This window comes from Castor canadensis, chromosome 12 (assembly GCF_047511655.1).
Source record: "Castor canadensis chromosome 12, mCasCan1.hap1v2, whole genome shotgun sequence".
NCBI classification, from domain to species: domain Eukaryota; kingdom Metazoa; phylum Chordata; class Mammalia; order Rodentia; family Castoridae; genus Castor; species Castor canadensis.
Window position 1 is genome coordinate 12,631,458 of NC_133397.1, and position 27,919 is coordinate 12,659,376.

Genomic DNA, 27,919 nt, shown 5'->3' on the forward strand with positions numbered 1-27,919 from the left:
TGCCTAGTGTTAAGTGTCTTGGCCTTGTCATTTACATATTTAGAATATGACCAGTGAGAGTAGGGAAAAATCTCTGGAGCAGTCGGTCAAAGCTGGCTTTTAGTACTAGGCTACCAGTAGTCACTGTGTGGTGCTCAATAGGTTTCTCACTTTTTCTTATCTCTAATTCACTGAACTGTCAGTGGAGGAGTTGGAAAGATAGTAAGTAACTAGTCAACTGGCTTCAAAGTTCTGTGATTTCAGATCAATGCCAATCATAATATATGAACACAACTGTGCTCAGAATATTACTCCCTAGCTTCATTTTGGAATGAATGAGTCTGAGCAGGTAAATGAGCATCCCACCTGGTGCAACTACTTTGAATTTCTTCAGCAGTCGAATGTGGGTTTCTGGCAAAATGGCAGGTTTCTCAAAGTCCGAACAGCCACAGCTTTCCAGAAGAGTGAAATAATACAGCAGCCTTTCATGATCAAGGCCACCAATAGTGGGGTAAATATACCTGACCATGTGCTTGTGAAAGGTTTCAGGATCAGTCTTCAAAGTCTCAAAGAGATGAAGGGCTTGGGCTCGCTTTTCAATTTCTCCTGTGGACAAACTGAAATTAAGAGCCAAAGAAACTGCATTAGGATTTGGTTCCTTTATTGAACAGCATGATCTTTTTGAAACCCAGGAAGAAAGGCTAGTTCTTAAAGAGCCCTTCTTCCTAGTTATCAAAGGTATTGAACCACCAGGATCCAGACAGCTTACACAGAGGAAAACAAGTGTGGGTTAGATGCCCACTCTTGCACTATATAGTTTTCACATTATTTCAGGTGGGTCCCCAACCCTTAAAGTAGGCACTCCTGCAGCTGGAAGAGTTGTCCCATGTTTCCCAGCCAGGAAACGAGCACAGATCATCCCACTTCCACTCTAAATCATTTATTCATGTCACAAGAAAAATGTAAATCTGTGCTGCTGCACAGAAATGTTATAAACAAGATTATTATTTCAGCAATTCAGGAAACGGTGAGGAGAAGAAAAAGACCCCAAACATTTAGGCATAAGATTTACATTCAAGATTCATGAATTGATATTCAATAAACCTCAGTTTTATACTGTGTCCAGATAAAAGCAGAAAAGAATAAATGTACTTTGAATTACCTATAGGAATGCCCCTTGAATAAGACATTATTTTCATATTTTGATACTAACTTAAATGTCTAATGTAATTTTTAAGAAGAATTATTTAAGTTTATGCCTGGAATCCTAGCTATCTGGTAGGCTGACAGTGGAAGGATGATGGTTTGAGGCCAGCCTGAGCAAAAAGTTCGTGAGACTCCCATCTCAACCAATAGGTAAGCACAGTGATGGGTGCCTGTTGTCCCAAGATACACCGGAGGCTAAGATTGGGAAGAGGTTTGTGGTTCCAAGGAGCGAGCTTTTTCTCACTCCCTTGTTATTACTGAAACTAACTGGGCTAACTGGGCTAACTGGGGGCGATGGGAGATGCAGAAAGAACAAACGATAGACAGACATGCATAAAGTTGGGGTCAGGTGTGCTGGACACTTGGATGGAGATACACAACAGCCTCATTGCTTTTTTACTCTATTATTCTCTTCTTTCACTTTGCTTCTTTTCTTCTCTATTCTTTAAGGTCTTACTTCTAAAATATTTCTTTAAAATCTTGCTTCTAAAGTCTTTCTTTTTGTTCTTTAAAGTCTCTTTCCTTAGACTCGCACTGGCCCATGTTCTCTCTTTAGCTTTCATAAAGCCTAGGTGCTCAGACTTGCAAACCACAGCAGCCGTGTCTAATAATTGCATTAGCTTAACTCTTAAAGCCTCAGTCCTTAGACTCGCACTGTCCCATGTTCTCTTTGAGCCCTGAGCTCAAAACCTACCATTAAAAAAAAAAGAGAGAGAGAGAGACTTATTTAGGGTTAAAACTACTAGGATAAGAATATTTTTCGGAGGGAGGGGCAGAGTTAATTTTGACCCTATGTTTCTCCCTGGACAGAAGCCTTGAATCTAGTACAAGCCTAGTGTCCTAGGCAGGATGAGTCTCACATTCTCCAGTTGTAGGGGGCCGTCAGTATCAACAGCCCTCCACACTACCAGAAATGCCCGACTTTCAGGCTCCCACACAGGAGGGAAAAGATGTGGAGCAAGTGAGGCCTCTGGTAGCGACAAGGCTATGGCTCATTCATTTTAAAGCAATGTCTTTACTGGAGTTTCCGTTTTCACAACATACCAAATGGCATATGCTTTGGGTATTATAGATAAAGGTAAAATAAATTCTGCTTTAAAACTTTAATGAGAGTGTAATAATACTTGGGATAAAAGGAACAATCTACAAAGCCAAAATATCAAGTAATTAATGATCTTTTTACTTCAAGAAAAATCTTTTTTTCTGCATTAAGACACAATTTAAACATTTATGAAAAATATCTGTATCTATAAATATGTCCCTAGTCTATAAAAATGTCCCTGGCAGCCTCTTTTACGCAACTGGCACATGCTGAGAATCTTTCTACTATGGTGCTCGAAGCACATTGTAACTATTGATTACCCTATCTGTCTCCCCCACTAGACTGAGTGCTGCTTGATGGCACAGATCATATTACCCAGGTCCAGTGTGGGAGACTCAGGAAACCTTCAATACATGTCTACAAACACCAAATAGATGGGTAGGTGAACACAAAATTAGGTATCCTTCATATACAAGGAAAGGACACTCTGGAAAGGATAGAAACATTTATAGCAAAAAAATTTCATCCAAGTTTGAAAATCTAGTTGGTAGTTAAATGTTAATACAAAAACAACAGCATCGGTTGATAAAGGGTACAAAATTATATTCCAATTAAGAGTAGGATCACTAAAAGCTATGACTTCAGAGGAGGTAAAGTTAATGGCAACAGAGGAAGTACTTGAGCTTGGCACTGTTAAGAGGAGTGAAGCACAGAACGATGGGTGTAAATGGCTGGCTGGTCAAAAGATATCATTACCACTAAAGTACACACATCATCTCTGAAAGACACTGTATGTACACCGGAATAGAAAAGGGACTCAACAAAATTTCTGATGTTCCTTCAAAACAAGGTCTGAAAACAATTCAGTTATAGTAGGTAAATAAGAAAACTACACAACCCCATTAAAATGACTAATTGACAGATATTTGCAAGCAGAGCAAGGTATAGAATAGATGAAGGAAAACAGTTGCATTTATTAAGTTGATTACGCTATGCTAATAAGTTAAAGTTGGGTAATTATCAACCTATAAATGAGAAAATGCCATTCAGATAGGTTAAGTGCCTTGCTTAAATCCAAGCATTCCAATCTGTCTAGACTCAAAGTGTGTGTTTGCTCACGACATCACAACAACCATTGATCCTTGAAGGTTGACCATCCATACTAACAACAACTTCAAAACCAGGATTCTTTCTGTAATAGATATTAGTTCTCTCTCTAAGCAACAATAATCTAAAAGTTCTCCTGTCTATTTCATTCCCAACATTCCAAAAAAACAGAATATTCAAGACAGACATCTACAAATGGACAACAATCATAACAGTTTATTTACTTCATCTGTGTTTGACTTGATTCTGAATCTGGTCTCTCTCAATCCATATTACTTTTTCCCTTATACATCTATTTATTCTTCTATGCCTACAATTCAGTTTGCCTGGTGTGTAATTTTACCTAATTATCTTGTCTAGTTAGATACTGGAATACCTTTACTGACACAAGATAAATACTCTTCAGTAAATTACAATGTGTTGAGTTCTTTTATGATGCTAGTTACCAATAGCTCATTGTAATAGTTTCCATTGAAAGAAACTGCTATTTTCCCTTCGGAATAAGAAATGAAGTCTTTGCTTAGAAAATGATTCCAAAGAACCCACATTTAAGAGAGTAGGAGGAAACACCACGAAACCACCGTCAACTTTTCTCTAATCAAATTAATGATTACCCTTAAAAATTTAAGTGCTTTTTCCTGAAACAAGTTTTCACTATAAAGATGCAGGTGTGTGTGCATACACATACACACACATACTAAATATACAGTGCACATTTAACTTTCAGAGATTAACTACAGGACGATGCTAGCATTAGTTGTACTCAATGCACAAGGAATAAATTATTAGGATTAATTCCATGATTAAGGTACTCTGAAATCGTTTCAAGTTGCTAATCACCTGAAATGTGATTCAAGAATGGCATGTATTGAAAGGACTTATATTTGTATAGGAAAACAAATTTATTCAAATACATTTTTGTTTTACTCAATCTGTTTGAGATTAAGTAATAATACAATTCTGTTAGCTGACTGAAAGAAACACTTAGAAGGGGAGAAGATGGAGGAGGGAAGGAGGAAGCTAGAGAATGGGAGAACAAAGAGGGGAGAAAGGTTGAACAGAGCAAAGGGGATGGGGATAGGGATGGAGTAGAAACGAAGTTTACAGATAACCTGCCAGTATTTTAGCCTCTAATATCTCATTTCAACCTCATAATAACTTTCCTCTGAAGGTCTTGTTATTCCTAGTCTCTGAAGGAAGTCAAAGTTCAGACCGAAATAGGTACTAGGTTTCTAAATTGGGTCTTTCAAGCTCAACTTCCTATTTCTACCCAATAAACAATGAAGCCAATATTTTTACCTGGAAATTTCATGTTAGGCACAATTCAGATGTAGCAGTTTGTAGGCATTTCCCCCAAAGACTAAGCTCAAAAATATGAAGCTATGTGAGTATCAATTAGGGACCATAAATGGGTGAAGGGTGGCTTCACCACTGATGACTGTCAAATGACACATGTCAATCCTCTGAACTACTGAATTATAGCTATTACTGAGATGGGATCAAGTCAAGGTACCCACCACACGAATGCCTCAAGATGAGTCTGATGTAGCAGATATGATCTACAATGCTACCTCACTGCAGAGCTTGTGATTACTCAGGGAACACGTGGACAAAGTAGAATGTAACAACCTTTACAAGAAAGAATCAATAATAGCCATCTCAGAGTCTATCCCTTGTAACACTGATATCCAGTAACACAATGTTTTATTATATAAATAGAGTGGTGATATCAAAGGCTGTATGAATAGGTTTTATCTCTTCCTTAAAGATAACCCTATTCTTCAAGCCTTTTAATTTCCCATAAAATGTCAATTCTAACCAGTTTAACAGCTTCATATTATTACATTACTAACAAAAATATTTTGGGAAACACCATGGCATAGAAATAGTAATAGATATCATTTATTGAGCACTTAATATATGCTAAACACTATGTCATCTCATTTAATTCTCAAGAGCAATAATGGACCTTCATCCTGATGGATTGTTGAAATATCAGATTGCAATACTGGTCATAAGATGGGTTAGTTAAATCTAGACTATTTCTAAAATCAACAGGAACAACTGCAACATTCAGGTGTTTTTTATATCTCTGTAATCTGATAGCAGTCATGCAAAATAGGACGTGAACAGACATTGTGTAGGGAAGCAAACCGATTTAGAGGGATAAAAGGATGTTTCTAATAACCTGACAATGAAGGTCATAGAGCCAGGATTTGAACTAGACTTGTGTAATTCCACTGATATACAGAGCCCCAAATATATCTTCTATCTTAAGTTTTATGCCAGGGTCAGGAGCTATTGGATATTTGGGAAATAGTGGCCTTAAGGATCACAACATGGATATGAAATCTGCAAATACAAGGAAAGAACTGCTTCCAATTTGTTAATGATAATAATTAGTGTATCATTTTATCTTTGGTTTGGTAGAATTCTTTTTATGCACAATGCAAACCATAGTGCTGTTCAATTCCTTTTTACCCCTTATATCAAAGAAAGATCATGGCTCCATTTTTAAGAACTCTGTAAGGCCAATGACCTGAATATCTACATGCAACATTCCTATTCTAAAATGTGTTTTTTCCTGGCTCTGTATTTTTATTTGTTTTAATTTGCAATGTGTGACATAACATTGCAATAAAAACCTAAGCTACCTTAAATCCCAGGAGATCAAGATCAACATGGAATTAAATCCTTCTTCTGTGTTTACTAACCATTCTGAACTAACTCCTCTACTGTATCAGGGGTCTTCAAGGTAGGGGGACCTGGAAGAGAAGGCCAGAATTTAGGATTCTTTACAACGTGGTAACATGGGCACAAGCCTTGCTATGTGAGCAGCAGTAACCTTCCCCACATAAATTCTGTGTCTCTTTGAATTCAAAAAAAGGTAGATATATTATAGTTTATATATCCCTTACAGATATACACTGCTCTTGTCCATCCCTGCATCTGAGATGAAAAGAACCCTCTCAGATTGAGGATGTATCATAATCTCTGCCACCCAAAAATCTAACCCAAGAAATCACCTGTGCGACTAAAAAGTAGATTAAAGTGCGAAGAGTAGGATGTTGGTCCTTCAGACCTGCTGTTTAAATAAAAGGGAAAGATGGCAAGTGTTAGAAAGTGTGACGTGCCAAAGGTGTGTTCCAGTCTCTGTTTATCTCTCCTTGGCTCACTACACTCCAGCTGAAATGATCTTCTTCAGCTACAAAAACACCAAGAAGCACCCTCCCTACATTGCTTAGGCTGGAATCAAGGTCCTTTCCTCCAGTCTTCTTCAATAGTGAGTTTTCTCTTCATATCCAAGAAAGGCCTTCCCCATCTGCCCTGAACATTTACTTTATAGCATGCAGCTTACATGTTGGCTGGTTTTTGATTGGGAGGTAAGGAGCGGAGAGAGAGGATTACCTAAGAGGATATAAGATCTATAAGGGGAAGGAGGTATCTGTCTTGTCCAGCACTAAAAACTATGCTTGGAATATAAAGACTACTACTACTATTACTACTACTAATAATAATATCATGAACAACATTTAATGAATAAATACATTGCTAGTATATTAGCTAGAAGCACCCTCTGGCATTTCCTATGTACAAAGCTTAAGAAGACACAGTATCAACAGAATTAATAAAAACAATAAAAATAGGCATAACCACAATATCACTGAAGGATCCACCAGTTTATACTTTCCAATGATCTTTTCTAAACTTCATAACCCTGAAGGCAAGGATAAAGATTCTAATAACTAAGAAAACAGTAACTCAAGACAATCAAGAAACATGAACAAGTCCACACAGCTGACTCTGGGCAGTAGCTCTGAATCCTGAAACTTGATCTGACCCTAAACTTTGTTCCCTCATCACCAGCTATGCATTCGAGGGTAATTACTATCATCTGTAAGACTCACCAAGCTGTCTAAAACAGCCATTAAGTCTGCAGTAAGTGCCACCCAAGAGAACTCACTCAGGTAATCACTTGGGTGACTAAAAAGAAGGAATTAAAGTGCAAAGCTTAGTATGTTTAGCCATTAGACCTGCTATTTAAATATGAAGGGAAAAGATGGAAATTGACCAATCAGCCTTGAACTTTGAGGAAGAACATGCCCCAGCAGAACCAAGAGGCTAGGAAGAAGTGACTCCAGGCACTTGTGACCATGCAAAACCATCATCCTTTAAACCTAGTAAGAAGAAGGAAAAAGAGGGAGAACAGGGAGGAAAAGAGACTAAAAATTCAAGTAAGGGAGTTTTTGAGAATTCTCTCTTTCTGAGAGGAGTGAAAGCCCTGAAATAACTGCCATTAAGCACTGAACATGCATCACACCCTGGAGTTAAATCTTTTACCAGTAAATCATTTAATTTTTATTACTTCTCACTTAGCAGTTGAGGAAACGAGCGGCAGAGAAGTAAACTATCTGTTCCAAGGACATGCAGCTAGAAGTGACGCATACAGGATCTGAAGGCTTGTGTGAAGCTCTCTCACATGCCTGTCTATAAACATGCCTGAAGGTCATACCTCCAAGATCAGCCCAGTTAAAGGGAAATGATCTCCACTGGGCAAATGACTTTTTAAAGGAATAGTGACAGGAAATTCTAAAGCAAAGAACAGTATTTCTCTTGTGACTGTTAACTTCCCAGTGGCACTGACTCAACCAATAAAAGTTGGGCAACTTTTATTGTATTAATGAGGCTAATTTCTAATAACTGGGTTACTAAGTCTGATTAAATAGTAAGGCAAACTGCTGCCTTTTTAGTAAAGAACAGAGAGTCCCAAACACCACTTGCTGAATCAATATTAAGTGCTTTGCCACTCACAAGTATGATGCCAGGAGAAAATGATTTCCTATGTTCTAATTATGTGTATCTGCATAATCACACAGCTATCAGGTATAATGATATGCCAGCAACAGTCTTGCACATTACTCGATTGCCTGATAACTTATAATATATTCAGAGACCAATGAAGCATTGTGCTTGTACAGATATGGCATTCTTTTATTATGCAACATTCAATGAACTAAAAAGATACTTAACAAAATGCCAGGATACTTTTTAAACACCAATATGCATATGATAGGAAGCATTTATTTGAACATATTACTTTGACTCAAAAATTTTTGAGTCAAAAATATTTACTGTCAATAACACTATTACATGTAGCAATCTGATACACACTTAAAAATGTAGATATTAACATTTTAGTGATTAATAAAAATTAAAGATGCTAAATCATAAGTACTTCTTGGTCCTTCACCAGGATCAAACCCCACTCAGTTCTTCCCCTTCTTGAAATGGTCTCTGACCACAGCTTCTCTATAGTAAGATTCCTCTGTTTTCCTCCTCATTCTTCTGTTACTCTCTCTTTGTCCCTTCTGTGAGAAGTAATAAAAATTAAATGATTTAGCGGTAAAAGATTTAACTTCATTCTCTACCAGTATAGATGGAAAGCCCCCAAGGGCTGCCTCAAGGCTTTTGTTGCTGTTGTTTTTGAGACAAATTTTCACTAAATTGGCCAGGCTGGCCTCTAACTTGCAATCCTCCTGCCTCAGCCTCCAGAGTGCTGGGATTAAAGGCATGCCACTACATCCCACCTGTCTCAAGTCTTTCTCCTTTCCTCATTCTATATTCCTTCCCAGAGAACATCCACATCTCTATCTTCCATATGCAGGTGACATCCAAATTTATACTTCTACTCATGTTATTTTTTCAAGTTCAGATTGGTAAGATCCCACTGCTGAGTTGCCCATTCCTCTCGGATGTCTCTAGCTTCCTGATTCCCTTGCCCTTTCTTCATCCTACTTGAACTTCCAACAGTCTACTGGATAGCTGAATTTGCTACGATCCAACAGGTGGGCCAAATATAAACCTGGGAATGATTCTTGATACCTCCCCTTTCACTTGTCCTTATAAATTTATGAATATTAACTAATACATTAAATACTACTTGTTTCACCTTTTAAGCATTTCTGAAACTCATTCTTACCTTTCCTTCTACACTTTCAAAGCCCTACTCTAAGCAATGGCCACCTGTCATGCAGCTAATGAATGCAATAGTTAGCTCCCTAACTGGTCTGTATGTCTATCCGGGCTTCCCTAAATCTTTCCTAATTACAGTAGCCAAAATGATCTTATCAAAATGAAAATCTGGCCGTGGTTTCTCCCTTTCCATCACCAAAAATCCTTAAATAGGCTACTGTTCTTCTTAGGAAGACATCAACAGCTCTGGTTAAGGCCTCCATGATTGTTTGCATGCCCTGGATCCTGCGTCTCTCTGTCTCACCTCACACCATTCTCCCCTTGCTCAATGGCCTCACTCACACTACTCCTCTGCCTGGTCCTAAGACTCATCATGTTCCTAATTAAAGGACCTTTATAGTTACTGTAGTGTGTACCCAGAAAAAAAATGGTTCCCTTCTTCTAGAAGTATGGTTAATTCTGACTCGGTATTTAGATTTCAGTTTTCAATAGTCTGCTTTGCATTAATGAAATATCTGAGGCAGGCTACTTCGTAACAAAAAGTTTATTTAGCTCACAGATGGAGGCTTAAGGGCCCACATCTAGTGATGGCCTTCTTGCTGGCAGAGTTCCAAGGTTGCACATGCATCATATGGCAAAGGACAGGAAGTACACACGTGTGTCTTACATCCTCTGGTCTGCCTTTCTCTTCCTTTTAGCCGCCATATTTAATCACTACCCAAAAGACCTTATCCAATCCTAATCACCTCCCAAAGGCCTCACTCTAAAAACTATAGCAGGATTAAGTTTCCACCCTTTTATTGCCTCCTAATGGGGGTTAAATTTCAACATATGAATTCTTGGGGGCTACTAAAACCACAGATGCCTCAAACATTATTTCCTCAGGAAAGCCTTCTATGACTATGCCAAATTTCCTAATCTGAGATAGTACGAGTCAGAGTTTTAACTTCATATTTGTTTTTTTTTATTATTATTCATATGTGCATACAAGGCTTGGGTCATTTCTCTCCCCTGCCCCCACCCCCTCCCTTACCACCCACTCCGCCCGCTCCCTCTCTCCCCTACCCCCTCAATAACCAGCAGAAACTATTTTGCCCTTATTTCTAATTTTGTTGTAGAGAGAGTATAAGCCATAATAGGAAGGAACAGGGTTTTTGCTGGTTGAGATAAGGAAAGCTATACAGGGAGTTGACTCACATTAATTTCCTGTGCGTGTGTGTTACCTTCTAGGTTAATTCTTTTTGATCTCACCTTTTCTCTAGTTCCTGGTCCCCTTTTCCTATTGGCCTCAGTTGCTTTTAAGGTATCTGCTTTAGTTTCTGTACGTTAAGGGCAACAAATGCTAGCTAATTTTTTAGGTGTCTTACCTATCCTCACCCCTCCCTTGTGTGCTCAGAGTTTTAACTTCATATTTGTTTAAGTCATTATTCAATTATTATCTATCTCCCACCATTGACTATAAATTCCAAAGATCCAATATGCCTTTTCTCACTCACCATTGTAATCCTGAATAAATACATGAATGAGTAGTAAAGTACCTAAGTCAAGGTTATTATTACTGAAATGAATAGGTTATTGTTAGAATAGTGGTGTATCAGAAATGTAAAAGGAAAGATGTGCCAAGATATAGCCTATTAAACCTGAGAAGGAAAATTAAAACTGTACTTTATAACTTCAAAATTCTTCTAAAATAGACTCTGAATTGTATACTTACCCACTATCAGCAAACAGGAACTCCAGATGGGTCATAAAGACTTCCCACTGGGAGACACTGTACCGTTGTGCCAGAGAAAGAGCAATGCTGTAGACATTTTCCTCAAGGGTTCTTCAGGAATGTCCATCAGGCACAGGGAAGGGAAAGAAAAGAAACGCATGACCCTAATTAGCACAGGCAATGCTCCCCAGGAACCCTCTCCAGCCAAGAGGGTATAGTCAATATAGTTTTTACTGTGACTTCTCAGGAATGCAGGAAAAGGATGGCCATGACTCCTTTTCACTGGGTGCACTACAATTTACCATGGGCTTATGTACCAGTGGGCTTCTAACCAAAGGTAATTCTGGGACCCACAGGATATTTAATAATGTCTGGAAATACGGTGGTGGGAGGTTCTACTGGTCTCTAGTGGGAAGAGGCCAGAAACGCTGCTGGCACATTCTACATTAGATGGCCCTCCCACAACTAAGAATAATCTGGTCAAATCTCAACAGAGTGGAGGTTAAGAAAAAGGAAAAAACTCTGTTAACCTGGGTGCTGATGGCTCATGGTTATAATCCTAGCTACATGGGAAGCTGACATCCAGAGGTTCACAGTTGGAGGCCAGTCAGGGCAAAAAATTCGTAAGACCCCATCTCAACCAACAGCTGGACACAGGTGGCGCCCGCTTGTCATCTCAAGTTATGCAGGGGGAGGACAAATCATGGTTCCAGGCCAGCCCAGACAATTACGTTTGCAAGACCCTATCTCAATGGAAAAAAGCTGGGAGTGGGGGTGTGCTCCTGTCATCCTAGCAATGGCGGGAAGCATAAAACAGGAGGACGGTGGTCCAGGCTAGCCTGAGCAAAAAGTGAGACCCTATCTCCAAAATATCCACAGCAAAAAGGGCTTGAGGCTGGCTCAAGTGGCAGAGCAAGCACGAAGCCCTGAGATAAAACCCCAGCATCACCAAAAAGCAAAACAAAACACAGTCCATCCCTGCCCTAAGGTAGGTATTTGTGACAATATGGCTAGTCACTCAACAAACTGATTTTTTTCTACACTGTGCCAGGTAGCTGTTTAGGACATCAAAAAAAAGACCAAGCTATTTCTTGAGGAAGTCACAGCTTAGTAAAGGATGTGAGATATGAACTAGTAATTAAATACAGTGGTGGTAATGCTAAAAGAAAAAAGAAAAAAATTACAAAGTATCATGAGAATAGGGATGGGAAAGGAACCATTTTGAAGGTTGTGGATAAATAAGCATTAACTGAGCAGAGCTGGTCAAAATGAAGAGGAGACAGGTGGGCTTCTAAACAGTGTACACAAAAGGAAACTACAACTAGGAAAGCCCAGGGTCCTCAGGTCTAACTGCCCTACACCTTATTTAATAGGCAACTGAGATTTGGTAGAAGTTTAAGCCAGGGAGTGATATCACCAGGCCTGAGACCTTCTAGAGATATAAAGAATTCCAAGAAGATGTTTCAGAGCACATGTGTTAAGCTGGCAGAGTAGCTTAAGTGGTAGAGTACCTGCCTAGCAAGCGTGAGGCCTGAGTTCAAACCCCGATACAGCCAAAAAAAAAAAAAAAAAAAAGAAACAAAAGACCCAGAGCACCCATATGTTAAGGTCTGCCACAGAATCCCAAGTTTTCAGAAGCAGAGAAATGGAAGATAGGAATCTTGGTTGGAAGCATATGGTCTGAGGCCACAGAAGTAGAAATAAAATCTCTGTTGCTATCAACACTGCCAATACAGAGTTGCCCTAGCTAAGTAAACCCTGGCATAAATGTGTTTGATTAGCAAGGGCATTGGCAAATGTCTGTGACAAAGGGCCACAGAGTAAATTCTGCAGGCTTTGCTGCCTTATGGTCTCTGATGCATAGTGTTCTTTCTATTGTTCTGTTTTGTTTTTTATAAACTTTTAAAAGTAGGAAAGCCATTCTTTGCCCATGGGCTAAATAAAAACAGGCTAAGGGCTGAATATATTTGTCAACTCATGATGTAGGTCATTGTCAACTAATTTTTTTCATATTTATTGAGAACCAACTCCCACATGATAGAATAATTCCTTCAGAGTAGAGACCATTTCTAATTCATCCCTTCTATTTTGGAAGCCTGGGTGAGTGCTGACTAAATATTGATATTTTTTATCCTTGATATAGGTGAGAAGAAACCAAACTACATTATAACCTATTCAAAACTACCCTGCGTGACCACCGAGAATGTATTAGGTAAAGCATATAGACAAGAAGGGACAGGTATACTACAATTATGAAAAAAAAGTCATTAAAATGGAAACACAATGAGAGAAAAGATGAAGAATGGCCATATTGTGTACAAGTGAACAGAGTGTCAAAACAGGAAAAACTGGGTTTTGCAATTCTACACAAGACATTGAAATCCCACCTCCAAATCAAAATTGGCAAAGCTGCAAACACTTGGAAACTCTAAAGCATTTTAAGCAAGTCATCCAAAGACTGCTGTATATTTTTCTAAGAAGCAGAATGTAGAGAAGATTCTATAATATATTTATCAAAAGCATATATTTGTCCTCTAGGACATACTTCAAATAGCATATGTTAGCTAGATACTTATAAAAGAAAATAAAGAACCAGAATTCTAGCAAAATGTAACTAATGATATAAGGAATGCCTTACCTTATAAACTTTTATTCTGCATAATAACCCTCTTCTAAGAAACCATGAACATGGCATTAAGGATTACAAAATGCACAAAGGAAAAGCACACTGAATTCAGAATTAGAAAACCCATGCTCAATTCCTAGCTGTGTGACCTTGAACAACATCTTAAAACTCTGTGGATCTCAGACTCTGCTTCCAAAAAAGCAAAGAGACTGGATTATACCATATTTCTGATCACTTTTGAATTACATATTGAATGACTCTATAAAATTATGATCCTTTAGGAAGAAGGAGGGGAGGAGGAAAATATTCCAACTTTCTCTTCTTAATTGGGAATGGCAATGGGTTTGTTCCCCTGAGCCTTCTTTTGATCACTACATGCCCTACCTTATCCTAAAGACAATCCAGAGTGCCTTGTAGTAGGAAAGAAGTTCTGGCAAATTATCAGAGAGAACCAAGGCTACTTTGTCACTTTCTCAAGGATTTAAATAATGATGGTGAAAAACACCACACCATTATGATAATCAAGACTGTTTTTGTTATTTCCAAGTAATATTTCATGATAGATGAATAAACAGTAAATGTAGGCAGAATTTAACCTGAGTTTCAAGATTAGAAGCCTACATTGCCTAGAATACCAATGTTTCTTTGATGATGCAGTAGAATGTGAGGAAAGGCACATGGTGTTGCGATAAAGATCTGACTTGCAGTCAGACTTGTAGTCTTCACCACCCATGGAAATTTGGACCAGTTACTTAATATCTCTAAGCATCATTTTTCCCAACTATAAAACTGGGATAACAACGTGTTATCCCATAGGGTTATCTATGGGTGTGAAAGGTATTTATTAGATAAAGCTTACAGAGCACCTTGCATAGTGTCTTGCCCATAGCAAGCACTCAACAAATTGTGTTGTTAAAAACAAAACATCTATACAAAACCACCATGGGCGAACACATTTCCCCACTTTCTGACTAATCAATACTTCTCATTTGATCTAAACTACTAAAACAAGACAGAATGCCACTATCAAAACCAAAGGGATTTGCATACATAGAAAACAACTCTTTCACCCAAGCCTTGAGCTGTACTAACACCTCATACAAGGGCCTACTCTTCTCTTAAAAGATGTAAGGCACAAAATGGAAAATAGCAGTTCTTGCTGCTGTTTGCCCCTGACAAGGAAAGTCTAGAATCAATTGGCTTTTCCTTCTCCAAATTCTCAGCTCTGATAAAGACACCTGAACATACAGAACTGTATCGTCTTCTGATATTAGGTCAACTGTATCTAATTTTTAACACAATGAAAAAGTTAAGCTCCCTTTACTTTGAAAAGTGACATTTCCAGTCAAGAATAGAAGACCAAATGATTTTTCAAAGTTCTATCATAAACATCATACTTTTTACCCCAATCATATTCTATATCCTATAACATGACATTGTAAGACTATCAAAGTAGAAAGAAAAAAAAGAATCCCGGTGCTTACTATGTAAACCACTAGGTTCAAAATGTATGCAGTGATCTATTTAGGAAGACAAACACATCCCTCATGGGACTGGGAAAAGTGAGAGAAGGTCTTCAGGGTAGCAACCATAGATATCCATCTTTGAAGGACTGTGATTAATATTGTCTGATAATTCCACTTGCTCTACTGCATTTTAAGATCACTGCCCCATGACAGCAAAGTATCCCTTACTCTGACAGACCAAGGATGGTTTCCCTCTTATACTGGTCATCTGCAGTAAACCGCTGCACATCCACACCCTTCCGAAGACCCTGAAGGAGCTGAGCCTGAGTGAAATCCAAGAGGCGTTCATTGTAGTAGTGCAGCTGTTTGGTGAGTGATACAAGGTCCTCAGGCCAGGCTTCATGTCCATGTCCAGTCACATGCCTTGTGACCATCTTGATTAGCTCTTTGGGATCAGCCTATGAAAGGAATGGACAAATATATTTTATATATATATTATACAAATATGAGCAATTAAGTAACAAATAGAAAACCATGTCCACTGGACACCTCTTTGGTCCCTCACACTGCTACCATTTAATCAAGACTCACAACATCCCAGAATCTAAATGTAGAGGTGGTAGGTCGCCCATACTGCAAACATCAAAGAAAGGACCCAGAGTTGCATCTAGAAACAGGCCTTTGGACTCCAATTCTTCTACATTGAATACCTCTACTCACTTAAAAAAATAATACTTTCTTACTTTTTCAACTACCATAAACCTATGTCACATTTTTGTTCTAACCACCTGATCATTTATAATAACTAAGTGTGGAAGAAATTTTCATCCTCATTGCCACTGGATAAATTTTTATGGACCACCATACATGTTCTCCAAAAAAGAAAAGTTGCAATTCAATAACCACACTACAGTGGCTAGACAGCTGAGAAGAAAAGTGTTCTCCAGATGAAGGGAAACAAAAACAAAAACCTATCCCAGTTCCCCAAAGTCATAAACACTTCTGGTTATACAAGAAAGCATACAGCCGTTTTTACTCTGTTTGATTTGGGGCTCAATTGAATTTTGGTTCTATGATTCTTAGCAGCTTCTCTAATAACAATAAAATTATTCAAATAGAATAAGACCCAGATCCAACAGCTGACAGAGGAGAAAATGTGATTAGCTGGCCACATTTATTTATATAAAAAGTTGGTCTGAGTGTCAAGGAAGCAATAGCAGTTCAGCCAGGACTCTGGAATTACTTAACAAAGAACATAATAGTTGGAAAGCATTAACTCAATCACTCTTGATTTCTGGGAAGACAAGGTACATATTTTATTGTAAGCAAATTAAGGAGGAAAAGCCCAGACTCAACCTTTGATTCTCAGAAACACATTCCTAATTATAGTGAACTGTCAGCATTTCTAATGTGTAAAAACCATTATTCTGAGCTACATAGGAGATTCACCAATGTCAAGTCAATATTACCAAACCTAGCCTGATAGTCACTCTCTTGATCCTATTATGGAATAATCTGGGAGTACACATAAAAACCAATTATAGAATTCTTGGATTCCAGCAGGTGGACTTGGGTAAAAGTCAACCTTGTTATATTTAATTTTTCCCTACCTCTATGCATATACTAAGTCCTACTCTCAAAAATCACAGATATGTGTCTTAACTCAAAAAGCTTAAGACTGATTGCTAAACTCTACCACAGTGAGCTACAGGACCATCTTTTGTTTGAAAATTATTTCTCTGCACTTACTATGCACATGATGTAGTAAGAAGATGTGCCCATTTCCTCCAGAAATGCAATATGATAGAGGAGACAATCAAGCAAACAGTGGTAAAGTGGTAGGGCACAAGCAAGCATAGAGTGATGCAGGAATACAGAGAAATTGAACTTGGGCAAGTGTCAAGGAAGTCTCCTTGGAAGAGTTCACATCTAGGATAACTATGCAGGTATTAGCAGCAGAAAGCCCAGAAAGAAATAGTAATTATAGTAAAGGCTAAGGTGGCTAAGGTCTCATGGAAATACAGAATGAACAAACCAAATTTCATTGCAATTAGAGACTTCTTTGCAAATTAGCTGCATATAAATTGTATTTCTGGCAATGAATTTGGGCAAAAAGGATCCCAAGTCTCAGTATTTAGTGTGCTAACAGCTGACACTCAATCTCCTTTCTATTTGTTCAGGGCTAAGGGTGTGGTTCAAGTGGTAGATCACCTGCCTTGCAAGTGCAAGGCCCTGAGATCAAACCCCAGTACCCGCCCCAACACACACACAAAAGTTCTTCTACCTGTTGTATGAACTCTTCCACATACCATCATGAACCTCCTACTGTGAGCACAGTCACCTCTGCAGTTTTCTGGTTCAGGGAGGTGCTCATGAACCCACCAGCCCAGCTACACCAGCTTTACAGTTCACGTGTACATTGTCTCCCAGGAAAGTGCCTTACAAATCCAAAGACCAGTGGGGAAGACAGCTTGAAAATGATGGCACATGGCATGATTATGATTACCACCACTAATACTTACACAGGCTCATATTCACAATGCAGAAAGTTTCAATTCTCCACATCCAACCTCCATACTCATACATGGAAAAAGGAACGTATTGTCTAGTTTTGTCCATGAAGAAGATGCCATAGCATGGTGAAATAAGCTCAGACATGCAGAACTTAGTAGCTGGATGACACTGTACAAGTTACTTAACAACTATGGGTTTCACAGTCTCATCTATAAATGGGCAGTAATAATATATAGCTTTCATGATCATGAGAAGCCTAAGAGGAAAATACAAACCAAGGTCTTGCATGGAGCAAGTGATCCAAATGTTAAAGAAATTATGGAACTTGCTGAAAGGCACAAAAGATTGTATTCTAATTGTAGTTTTATTTTATAATTTACTTTACATTGCCTCCTTATAACATTAAATTACAGCTTTTGGAGGGGAGACCAAGTGTACCTCAAGAATTCACCTTTTCCAGAACTCAAGAGAGTCTTTTGCACAAATCAGATGCATGTAAAGAGGGGCACACAGAGCTAAGTTTTAATTCCATAGCTCTAATTTATATGCCAGTTTACCCCCTTAGGAGAGAGGCAATTTAGTGTTAGTTTGTATCTCTGTTTCCTCACCTATAAAAGAATGTCAAAGCACACTTTCCTCACAGTTCATAGGGAGGCACAAATATAACAAGGTATTTTAAACAAAGTATTTTAAAACGTTCTTTTCTTCATTATTCTATGAAAGCAAATGAGACCCAGAGCTTAGTCTTAAGGAATAAAAACTAGTGATTGACAAAGATGTACCTATAAATGATTCACAGTAGGCATCTAAATTACAGAATCAAAAGCTAAGAGTCCTGGGAACTCCATGGAGGAAGCAACTGATTCATTCTTCTGGTGCTCAGTTTCCTCAAGACTAAAATCCTATGGATGTATAAGAACTCAATCATTAAAATAAAACAAGTCCTTGTAAATCCCTCCAGGTGTGGAAATGAAAAAGTTCTACATCTGATTTATACTTGTACTAAATATTCAGATTTCTTTGTTAGAAAATACAATTTTTCAGACCAACAAATTATAGCCAATAAATTCCCATACAGTTTAACTTTAATCTCTTCTCCATTGCTAAGTAGAAACTGTCTAGTCTCTATGTGAATAATTTTTATTTCATGGTTTTTGTACATCAAATTTATTCACTTCTCCTAAGAAATATTTAAAGACAAAAATCTAGTATTAAAGACTTCATGATGGAACAGGCCCAGTACTAAAATATACATGTACTTAATCTCACTTAACACTAACAACCTCAGAGGACAGGTACCTCCTAAGTCCAGCTCTGTTTCACAGATACATGAGGAACTAAGCAATTTGTGCAGATCCCTCAGGCTGGCAAGTGGTGAAGCAGGGATAAGACTCCCATGCACACTGTGTTAAGAGAGCCATCCTTTTATATTTAGTGTGCAGAAAGGGGTTTCTCTAAAATTATAACGAGTATGTACATAGTTTCCACTGAATATAAACAAGACTTACCCTTAGAGTCCTTTTACAAATGATGTATTTATGATGATAGAGTTGAATACTGTACTCCTCCACATGTGCATGTATAAATTCAAATGCCCCAAGTGTGTGACTGAGTATTGACTTGAGCTCCACTTCCAAGCCTCATGCTTCTTCTCCAATGATTATGGCATTTTAGAATCATGAATGGGAATAGCATTTTCTGTTCAACTCCCTAAATACATTTCTTTTTGAAATTCTGCCTTAGTTAAGATGATGTTGACAGATTTCCAAGTGTTGACGAGTTTATGGATTATCAAATCTTTGTTAAGTATATAGGAAGATTTTCTTCAATACTTCAATTAATTGTGTAAAATGTAATGCTCACAAAGGCTTGTGAACAAAAGTAAAACTATTTATGGAGGGGGACAAAGGAATTGGAACTAAAGGGCAAGATAACTGGTATTTCCCTCTTGAGTGTTCCTGAGTGCTATGGTTTCCATTTTTAAAACTTATTATTGTAAGTTATAGCTGCCTATGGAGAGTATTTTCTTGTTACCACTACTGCTTTCTATCTCTTCCTTATGAAATTTTTGACTGGCTATGATTATTTCCAATATTCAATTTCAGTTTTAGTAAGAATTTTCCTGAGTTTATTACCACTTTTCTCAAAATATTCCAAAGCTTCTCTTATTCAGCCCACACTATACTTCATGCATTCATTCATGCACTCCAAAAAACGCACAAAATTTTAAGCTTCTAAAGTGTTTTCAAATGATTTTTACTTGACTCTCAAATCAACCCAGCAACGCAAGGTGGGCCAGTGGTTCCAGTGTTGTAAACGCGCACTCTGTACTGAGGGTCCACTGCTGCAGTCCCAAGTGTAGCTCTACTCCCACCCTCACACCTAACGTCACTTGAAGTTTCTCTGTTGTTTAGAGTGCATTCAATCTTTTCTCCTTCTTCTCCCCACTGAAGTTCAGTGACATGATTCATAAGTATGAAAAGATTTTAGCCTCTAAACAGATTGTGAAGGACTTTATGGGCAGCTTTGAAATTTCCCATATTCAGTATTCAAAGCGATATAAAATATCACAGACTGTAAAAACTAACAGCATAAAAAAGGCATCAAGAATTTCAAAAGGAAAGTGAAGTTATTCTATTTCCCCCCAAACTTGGAAATGCAGTTATTCAAGGGGATAAATGAAATATAATTTCTTTGAAGAGTATGGTCAAACTGCAGTAACAAAATATGAATAAATATTCATGACAACAGATCGCTCAATGACTTAATCCACTGCTTACTAGTACAGGTAATAAATCCATTCTGGTTTAATAGTCATCATTTCTTGGTAATATTGTTTGGAAAGTTTTAAACAGGTGGTTCATTTCCCCTCTAGAGTTGTTATTTTGCTTGAGATAATTTTCTACTTAGATTTTCAATTAGTAGCTTAAAAAAACACATTTTAGAAACAGTCTACCATAAAGTTTTGAATTTCATCCCTGCTGCATTTGCTTCCCTAGTCTATAAAACTAAAGGACATGTTTCCACTTTTAACTGATTCCATCTTCTGAAAACATTTTTTGAAAAGACTGCTAGAAAGATCACACTTCAAGATGTACTTACAATAATTACAAAGGTGAAACACAAATGAAAGAATTAAGGTAAAGTACAATATGCATTTCCTGCTCACATTTGTCTAAAATATAGCTAGCTGTATAAATATATATATTTATAAACTTTTGGGATAGATATGAAAGGGAAATACTGACTTTTTATTGTATGCCATTTTCATCACCTCAATTGTTGGCCAAGTATATATTATATTTCAAACATAAAAATAAGCTAATTAGGACAAATATCAGAGGAGAAAATGATCTCTTACTGATCATCTGCCAGTCATTGTTACATAAGCTAAAAAGAAAACTGCAAGGGAGGTGGGCTGCTCCAGACATCACCTGGGAAATCTGACCAGCCTAGGAGCCCCTGCGGCTGGTTCAGGATGGCACTGCCCTTCACAATGCACAGGCCTTTTATCAGAAACAGCCCACAAATTCTATAACTCTAGCTAGCATGGAACCCCAGAGATGGAAGAAGAAGCTGTGAAAAGACTGTAGAACAAGAAATAAGCTAAACTGACAAATGAGTGAAAGCTAAGCTTCACTGGGTGTTATTATGTGTAGGCAACAAATTGAAACCACTTTGATTTCAATTTCCAAGATGATTCATCAGGAGTTTGTCACATTTAATTCCAAACTCAGCAGTGCTGTTTTATATAGAGAAATATGCTGAAAAGACTCAAATAATGAGCCATTAGGTAGTCAATGGAAAACTCTTGTGTACTTAAGACACTCAGCTATTGTGCCTACTTGTACTGTCTTCCAACCCAAGAGGGGCAGGACTCACAACCACAAGTCTGAAGCTTCAGGGTGTCCAGATGCACAGCACCTTACACAATTCCTGAGCTTATTCTCATCCAATTAGGAATCACTGGGTAGTACAGTCAGTTAGGTCCTGGGGAAACAGGGAGAGATGGGAATCCTACCCACAAATAAGGTGACCACAATGAGAGGAGAAAGATAGGCATCAACCACAGCACCTTGAAAAAACTGTGTGCAATTTGTGTAACACAGAGAGCAAAGAGAGTTGGGAGAAGGAGGCTGACATCTGTGGAGGAGGCAGGGATGGCTGCCTGATGAGGAGGCACCTCTGGACTCAGACTCACCTGTCCCTAGTGGGGAGAAGGAGGTAGTCTGGTGGAGGGGATTACATCTGAATGCACACAGATACATACAAAAGGCTTTTTAATTCAAAGAAATCTAAGTTCTGAACAGCTAGAACATAAACTTCAAAAGAGGCAGTGACGAGAAACATGTCTGGAGGGGTAAAGAAGAGCCAGCTGTTCACTGAGGGTCTTATCTGTCATACACAGGAGTTTAGATTTTACCTAACAGACACAAAGCAGCACATGAAAATAACCTGTTGTGAATTATTGAAATGACTTGCATGCCAGAGAGATCACTCAGGTCCAAAAAAAGAGTGGCACTACTTTTTTTGCAACAAAGCTAGAGTTTCAGCATGTCCAAATAAGAGGCAGATAAAGCCTAGAACCAGGAGCTCTAAAGTGACTGGATGTCACTTTCTTCCAGAGTAACCTTGAGCAAGTCACCACATTCCTCTGAGTCATCTTTTCCAAACAGACTCTTTTCTGCAAGATGGGATTGTTCAAAGGTCGAAATGGCAGAATGAATGTAAAAGAATCTTTATGTGATTCTTTTTATATTTCTACTGTCATTGATGACTCCTATAAACAAGTTCCTAAGCTGAATGTTGCTGTCATATCCCTTTCTGACACTTTTTTAACCAGATAGAAGAGCCCCCACCTGGCTACAATACAGTCTGGTCACAGACTGCTTTTCTATCTTTTTCTTCTGGTCAGGCAACCCTTCAAAGCCTTGCATTTTATGTAGTAAAATTTTAACACCAACTCACATACCTTGTGAAAACAATACCATAGTGCATATGACAGAACAATGACAATTCCGTGGCTTGGTACTGCTATTTCCTGTCTGCGATACTCTTCTGGCAGCTCTCTGTATGACACTGTAGTTCATACTTAACATACCTATATGGCTTTCTGATTTTACTCAAAGATCACCTTTTCAATTGGGGCCTCTCCTGATTCTATGTAGTTCTACACACACACACACACACACACACACACACACAAAACTTCCTATCTTCCTATTATTTTTCTTTTAGTATATATTTATTTACTTATTATGTTTATGGTGCCTCTTTCTCCAATAGAACATAATTCCTAAAGGGTGGAAAGGTTTTATATTCTTTGTTCACTACTGTTTCTTCCAGAACACTATCTGTCACAAAGTAGTCGTGTGACAAGTATTCAATGAATACACACAAGTACACACTTCAATTATATCGTATGTACTGCATAAATTATTCATGAATCCTCAGTCGTCTACCCAGAAAACATTTGTTCATTCCCCTTTATATTCCAGGCCCTACTATAAGCATTGACAAATCCAATAAATACAACACAGACACCATCCTCAAATAGCTCATTATCTAGAGAGAAGAGCAGCATATAAACTCTCAGTAATACAGTACATGTGCCATGACAGAGGAGTACAGGGCAGTACAAAGTACATGGGGGGTGTCCACACAGCTTGGGAGTGCTGCAGAAAGCTTGCAGGTGAGGTAGTGCCTGAACCCAGTAGCTAAGCAAAGAAATGGTAGGAAAAGTATACATGGCAGAGTACAATGTGCTTGAAGAAGGGAAACAGGGTATTTGAGGAATTATAAATAGCCTGTTATGGCTATTGCCAGGAAAATGAAGTTGGAGAAACAGAAGCCAGAACATGGGGGTGGCACAGACCTTGCCAGGGTAATGGGAAATCACCAGAAGATTTTAGGCAGGGAGAATGACCACATCTCTAATTTAGGAAGACTACACTGGCAGAAAATACAGTATTTCCCCTACTGTGTGGGGAAAATACTAAAGAAACAAAAGTGAAAACAGGTATGTTTGAGAGGCTCCCTCACTAGTTTAGTGGAAGAACTATGGAAGACTGAATTAAGATGAGGACATGAGGGGGAAGATGGAAACAAATAGAGAGACTGTGACTCTTCTCCACTCTCTCTGGGCACATCTGTTTATCAGGGAGAGTTTCCAAATGTCTTTGCATCTTGATGTGAAAAAAAAAATCTTGATTCTTTGTAATTCTTCATTTCTCCTTCAGAGTAACAACCATGTGCTTTTCACAGATCTGTTAAGAGGTCCCTGCAGAACCAGTCAACTTGGGACCTGTCCCTGTGCTGCCCTAATGCTACTGGAGGGCATATCTGCCTGTCTGGATCAGCTGAGAGGTAAGAAACCATGTGCTGAGAGATTATCCTGACCCCACGGACTCTAGGAGCTTCTGTTCCCACAATATCTAATGCTGCTTCTGGAAACAATGAAGCCAAGCAAAGCTGCCTTATGCTTTCTTAGGCCCAGAAAGGGAATGGTGGCAGGAGCAGGAACTATGCTACAGAGCAGATGGGTGGACAGTGTGACAACCAGGAGTCAAAGGTCAAGGGAGAGGGTGAGGCAGGAGAGCTCCAAGGGTCACTTTCAAAGACAAAGACAATTTGATAGGAAAACAGGGACAGGAACAACACCAAAAACTAAAGGACAGAGATGTGGGTTGACAGAAACTGGGGTGAAGGGGTGGGAATCCAGTCTTATTATTCTTTGTACTACAGTGCCAATCCCTATGCTGTTCAGAATAGATACTCAATAAAAGATAAATAGATGAAAGAGACACATATATGAAGCTGAAAACTACAGTTCAAAATGTGCTCTGCATCAAGTTTCTGGGCTTTCTCAAAGTTTTAATCTGTAGTCTTGTCCTACAGTTATCTTGTTTGCATCCACTCTAATCCATAGCTCATTTAACTCTCTTATACAGATGGAGAGTAAGTCAGGAGCTCACTGGGGCTGGGTAAATTCATCTTCCCATCCCAATGCTCAGTGGGAGAGGGTTGCACATATGAGTTTCTCCACCTATGTTTAGTGATAAACAAGCTGGCTGAGTGATGGCCTTTCAACCCTCTGTATTCAAGAAAGGTGTATCACAGTGCTAAGCATGCTGACCTTACTAGATGACATCAATTGAAATAAAAGACAGAGGATCCCATTTCAGCACTTACATTCCAGTCAATGAGAGAAGCCAGTTAAATATATTTTGAGAACTCAGCTGAACTTTGGGGGGGAAAATACCAACTTTATAAGAAGGCATAATATATTTGGTCAAAGTACAGCTTCACTGTGCTTAATAAATATGTATTTTAGAGCAGATTATTTGTTCCATTTCAGCACTAATGAAAGAAAAGCATAAAATAAACTTGCCATATTTCCCTCTACATAATCATTTCATTCCCTCAATTTATGATATAGCAGATAAATGCATATTTCTTATTTCACATAAGATATACCTGAGATATAAATGCAAAACAAAATTCTTAGAAGAATTTTATGTAAAATAAGTAAATGTACAAACAAGCAATAGCTATCAAGTTTCCCAAAATAAATACCTTACATCAATTAGGTGAAATAAGAAAACATTCCTATTTCTTGGTCAAACATTATCATGATAATAAAACTACTCTAAGAGCAACACACACCTAATAATGATGGTGCTCTTGCATTGTGGATGATTCATCTATTCCCCTCCTCTTTTCAATAGAAACTGAAGAATGAGAGCCATGGCTATCACCAGAAATGGAACGTTTTCACATACTTGGAGTTCGTAGATTTGGTAGATGGTATGTCAACTAGAACTATGATATACATGTGAAATTATTTTGTTATAGTCTGCTTTGGGTCAAAGAATGGAGAATCTTGCCTCACTAAATTTGGATCTTGGATTTGTGCACACAGTCTGATCTATTATCTACTCCTTAAATGGTAATTTTCTTAAAAATAATTCAAAATGAAAAGCAGATCTTTTCCCAGTGCTGATCATTACAACTAGTCTAAATAAGTAAACCTGAAGGGCTCTGAGTAAACACAAAACAAGGTGCATGGATTCTGAGGCCACCGTTAGGTGCCTACACAATAGAGATATTCTGAAGCTTGTGACAAGTTTCAAAATTCCATCCATACAATTACTACTCTCATATGTCTGCCTTAAAATCAAAAGTGCAGTATTGCTCAAAGAACTACGTTGCATATTTTCTTAAATTAGTCACTCATCATTCTTTTGGGCAGTGAATTTAAAAGCTAGTTCTCTATTTAGTCTCTCCTATTACTTCAGCCTTCCTAACTAAAAACTTAGTAAAATAAAAAAAAAAAAAAAAAAAAAAAAGAAAGAAAAGTTAGTGAGAAAGTACAAGGCCCTGAGTTCAAACCACAGTGCCTCCAAAAACAAAAACAAAAAAACCACCCAAAAATGTTAGGGGGGAAAATCAGCATTCACACTATATTTTAAAACCCACCTTTTACCAATAAAATGTAAAGGCAGCTACAGCAAGAGCTATCTGCCACTTGGAAAGCATTCTACATGTAAAAGGGAAGAAGGTGTTTTGACTGCTTTAGAAAAGCATCAATTCTACTCATTAATAACCTGGAAACTGTGAGGACTCACCATGTAAAGAGGATGGCATTTGTCCCTGAAACAAGGAGTGAGGCGGGCATAGATCTGTAGGCTGTAGTAATATGCTGCCAGCTGGAGAGATAATGCAGAGTGAGACTGCTTTTCAAAGCACTTGTTAGCATCTAGCACCTAGGAAGGACATGACAGAATTAATTCAATCGAAAAGAAATTAACATCACTATAATCCATTACACTTCTAGTAATCACCCTAGGATTTTGATACAAAGCTCCTATCCTATCATCTCAAGCTCCAACTCAAATTCAGAACAGACCTACTCAAGGAGAAAATTCAAGACAGATCCTATGATATAAAAGTGGATTTAAAGATTGACAATTAAGTACGACTGTAGAACTATCAGAAGAAATGATACATATAATACAGTTTTACTGACAAAAGTCTCCTTTATGGAATTTTTGATTACATACTTTAAATTCTTCTTCATTGATAATGGTAAACTTACCTGTGGTAAGGCGAGGAGATAAGCAAGAGCCAAGGTCACGTCATTTGGCAAAGCATCACTTGCTAGTTGCAAGAGAACTGAATGCGGAAAAAAAAAAGCATTATTTTGCTTAAGGATCCCTATGATATTCATAGCTATTAAGTGTCATGGTGTTAGCCCTATGGGATTTCAGTAAATAATTAGCTTAGGAGGGCTCTTTAACACCTTTCATTGAAAATCTATTCAGCACCATCTAAACACAGATCACATTAAACTACATTAAATAGCCAGGGCAGTTGTTGCAAAGATTAAGAGTAAAGACGTCAGCAAGGATTGTTCCTTAGAACTGGGTCTTTAGGTTTTAAAGAATGAGACCATGCTACAAAATTGTGGACATCAATGACAGTTAACATGGAGGGTGAGCAAATGAGTACTAAAGGTGAGAGCAATACAACTGCTCTATAAGAACAAATGGAGGATAAGCTTTAGATTGCTACACTGATGACAAAACTTCCCCTCCTTCCAAGAAGACCCTCTTCATCATACTATTTTGTTTTGCTCATGTCTTAGAATATCCCAACTATTAACGACTCTTCTATAAAAAAGATTTTACACAAGCAACAACTTGCCCACATTATAGCTTTAATAAAAGAGAGTATATTGCCAATAAAGTCTGTGTATATACAGTTTGTCTAGATAAAGATGCATTCTATTCACTTGGGGGTTTAGTGACAAATACCAGGTAGTCATATATAATCACAATGTAAAAATCTTTATTTTTCAAAAATACAAACTCTTATGATTTGTATTAATAAAGGAGAACAGTAAAAGTAAATTATATGTGACTTTGGAAATACTCCATATTTTCTTTTCCCAAAAGATCTGCATTACTTGGACAAATATTTAAGTCATTTGTATAATCTGAGTTTAGCTGACAATCGGGATACTGGGGTTGATGAGAGAATGAGGGGCAACCTAACTAAGGTGGGTGAAGTATCAGAGGTTGACCTAGAAGTCAAAGTTTCCTATGAATGACTTGTAGGAAAAACTATTGAGCTTTCTCCATTGTGCCTCTAGAGAGTACTGGTTCTCTAATATTGCTTTCCACAGTGTTCTCCCAGCCTTATGAACCAAATGGGCCATCAGTCAGCTTCAGGCCTCCCAAGAAATTGTAGGATTTTTTTGTTTATTTGTTTTTGGAAGCACTTGAGCTATG

At 38.0% G+C, this 27,919-nt stretch overlaps 1 protein-coding gene across 2 annotated transcripts in view; it reads right to left on the reverse strand.

Moving 5' to 3' along the window:
* Nbas (NBAS subunit of NRZ tethering complex) overlaps positions 1 to 27,919 on the reverse strand; it is a 361,792-nt gene that overhangs the window by 87,211 nt on the left and 246,662 nt on the right. For both annotated transcript variants that reach the window (XM_020168280.2, XM_074049201.1), the window contains exons 39-43: positions 26,725 to 26,801; positions 26,255 to 26,392; positions 15,342 to 15,571; positions 11,022 to 11,132; positions 346 to 596 (exon numbers count right to left, since the gene is read on the reverse strand). In XM_020168280.2, the coding sequence (XP_020023869.2) occupies positions 346 to 596; positions 11,022 to 11,132; positions 15,342 to 15,571; positions 26,255 to 26,392; positions 26,725 to 26,801 (807 nt within the window). The remainder of the gene's footprint in view (positions 1 to 345; positions 597 to 11,021; positions 11,133 to 15,341; positions 15,572 to 26,254; positions 26,393 to 26,724; positions 26,802 to 27,919) is intronic.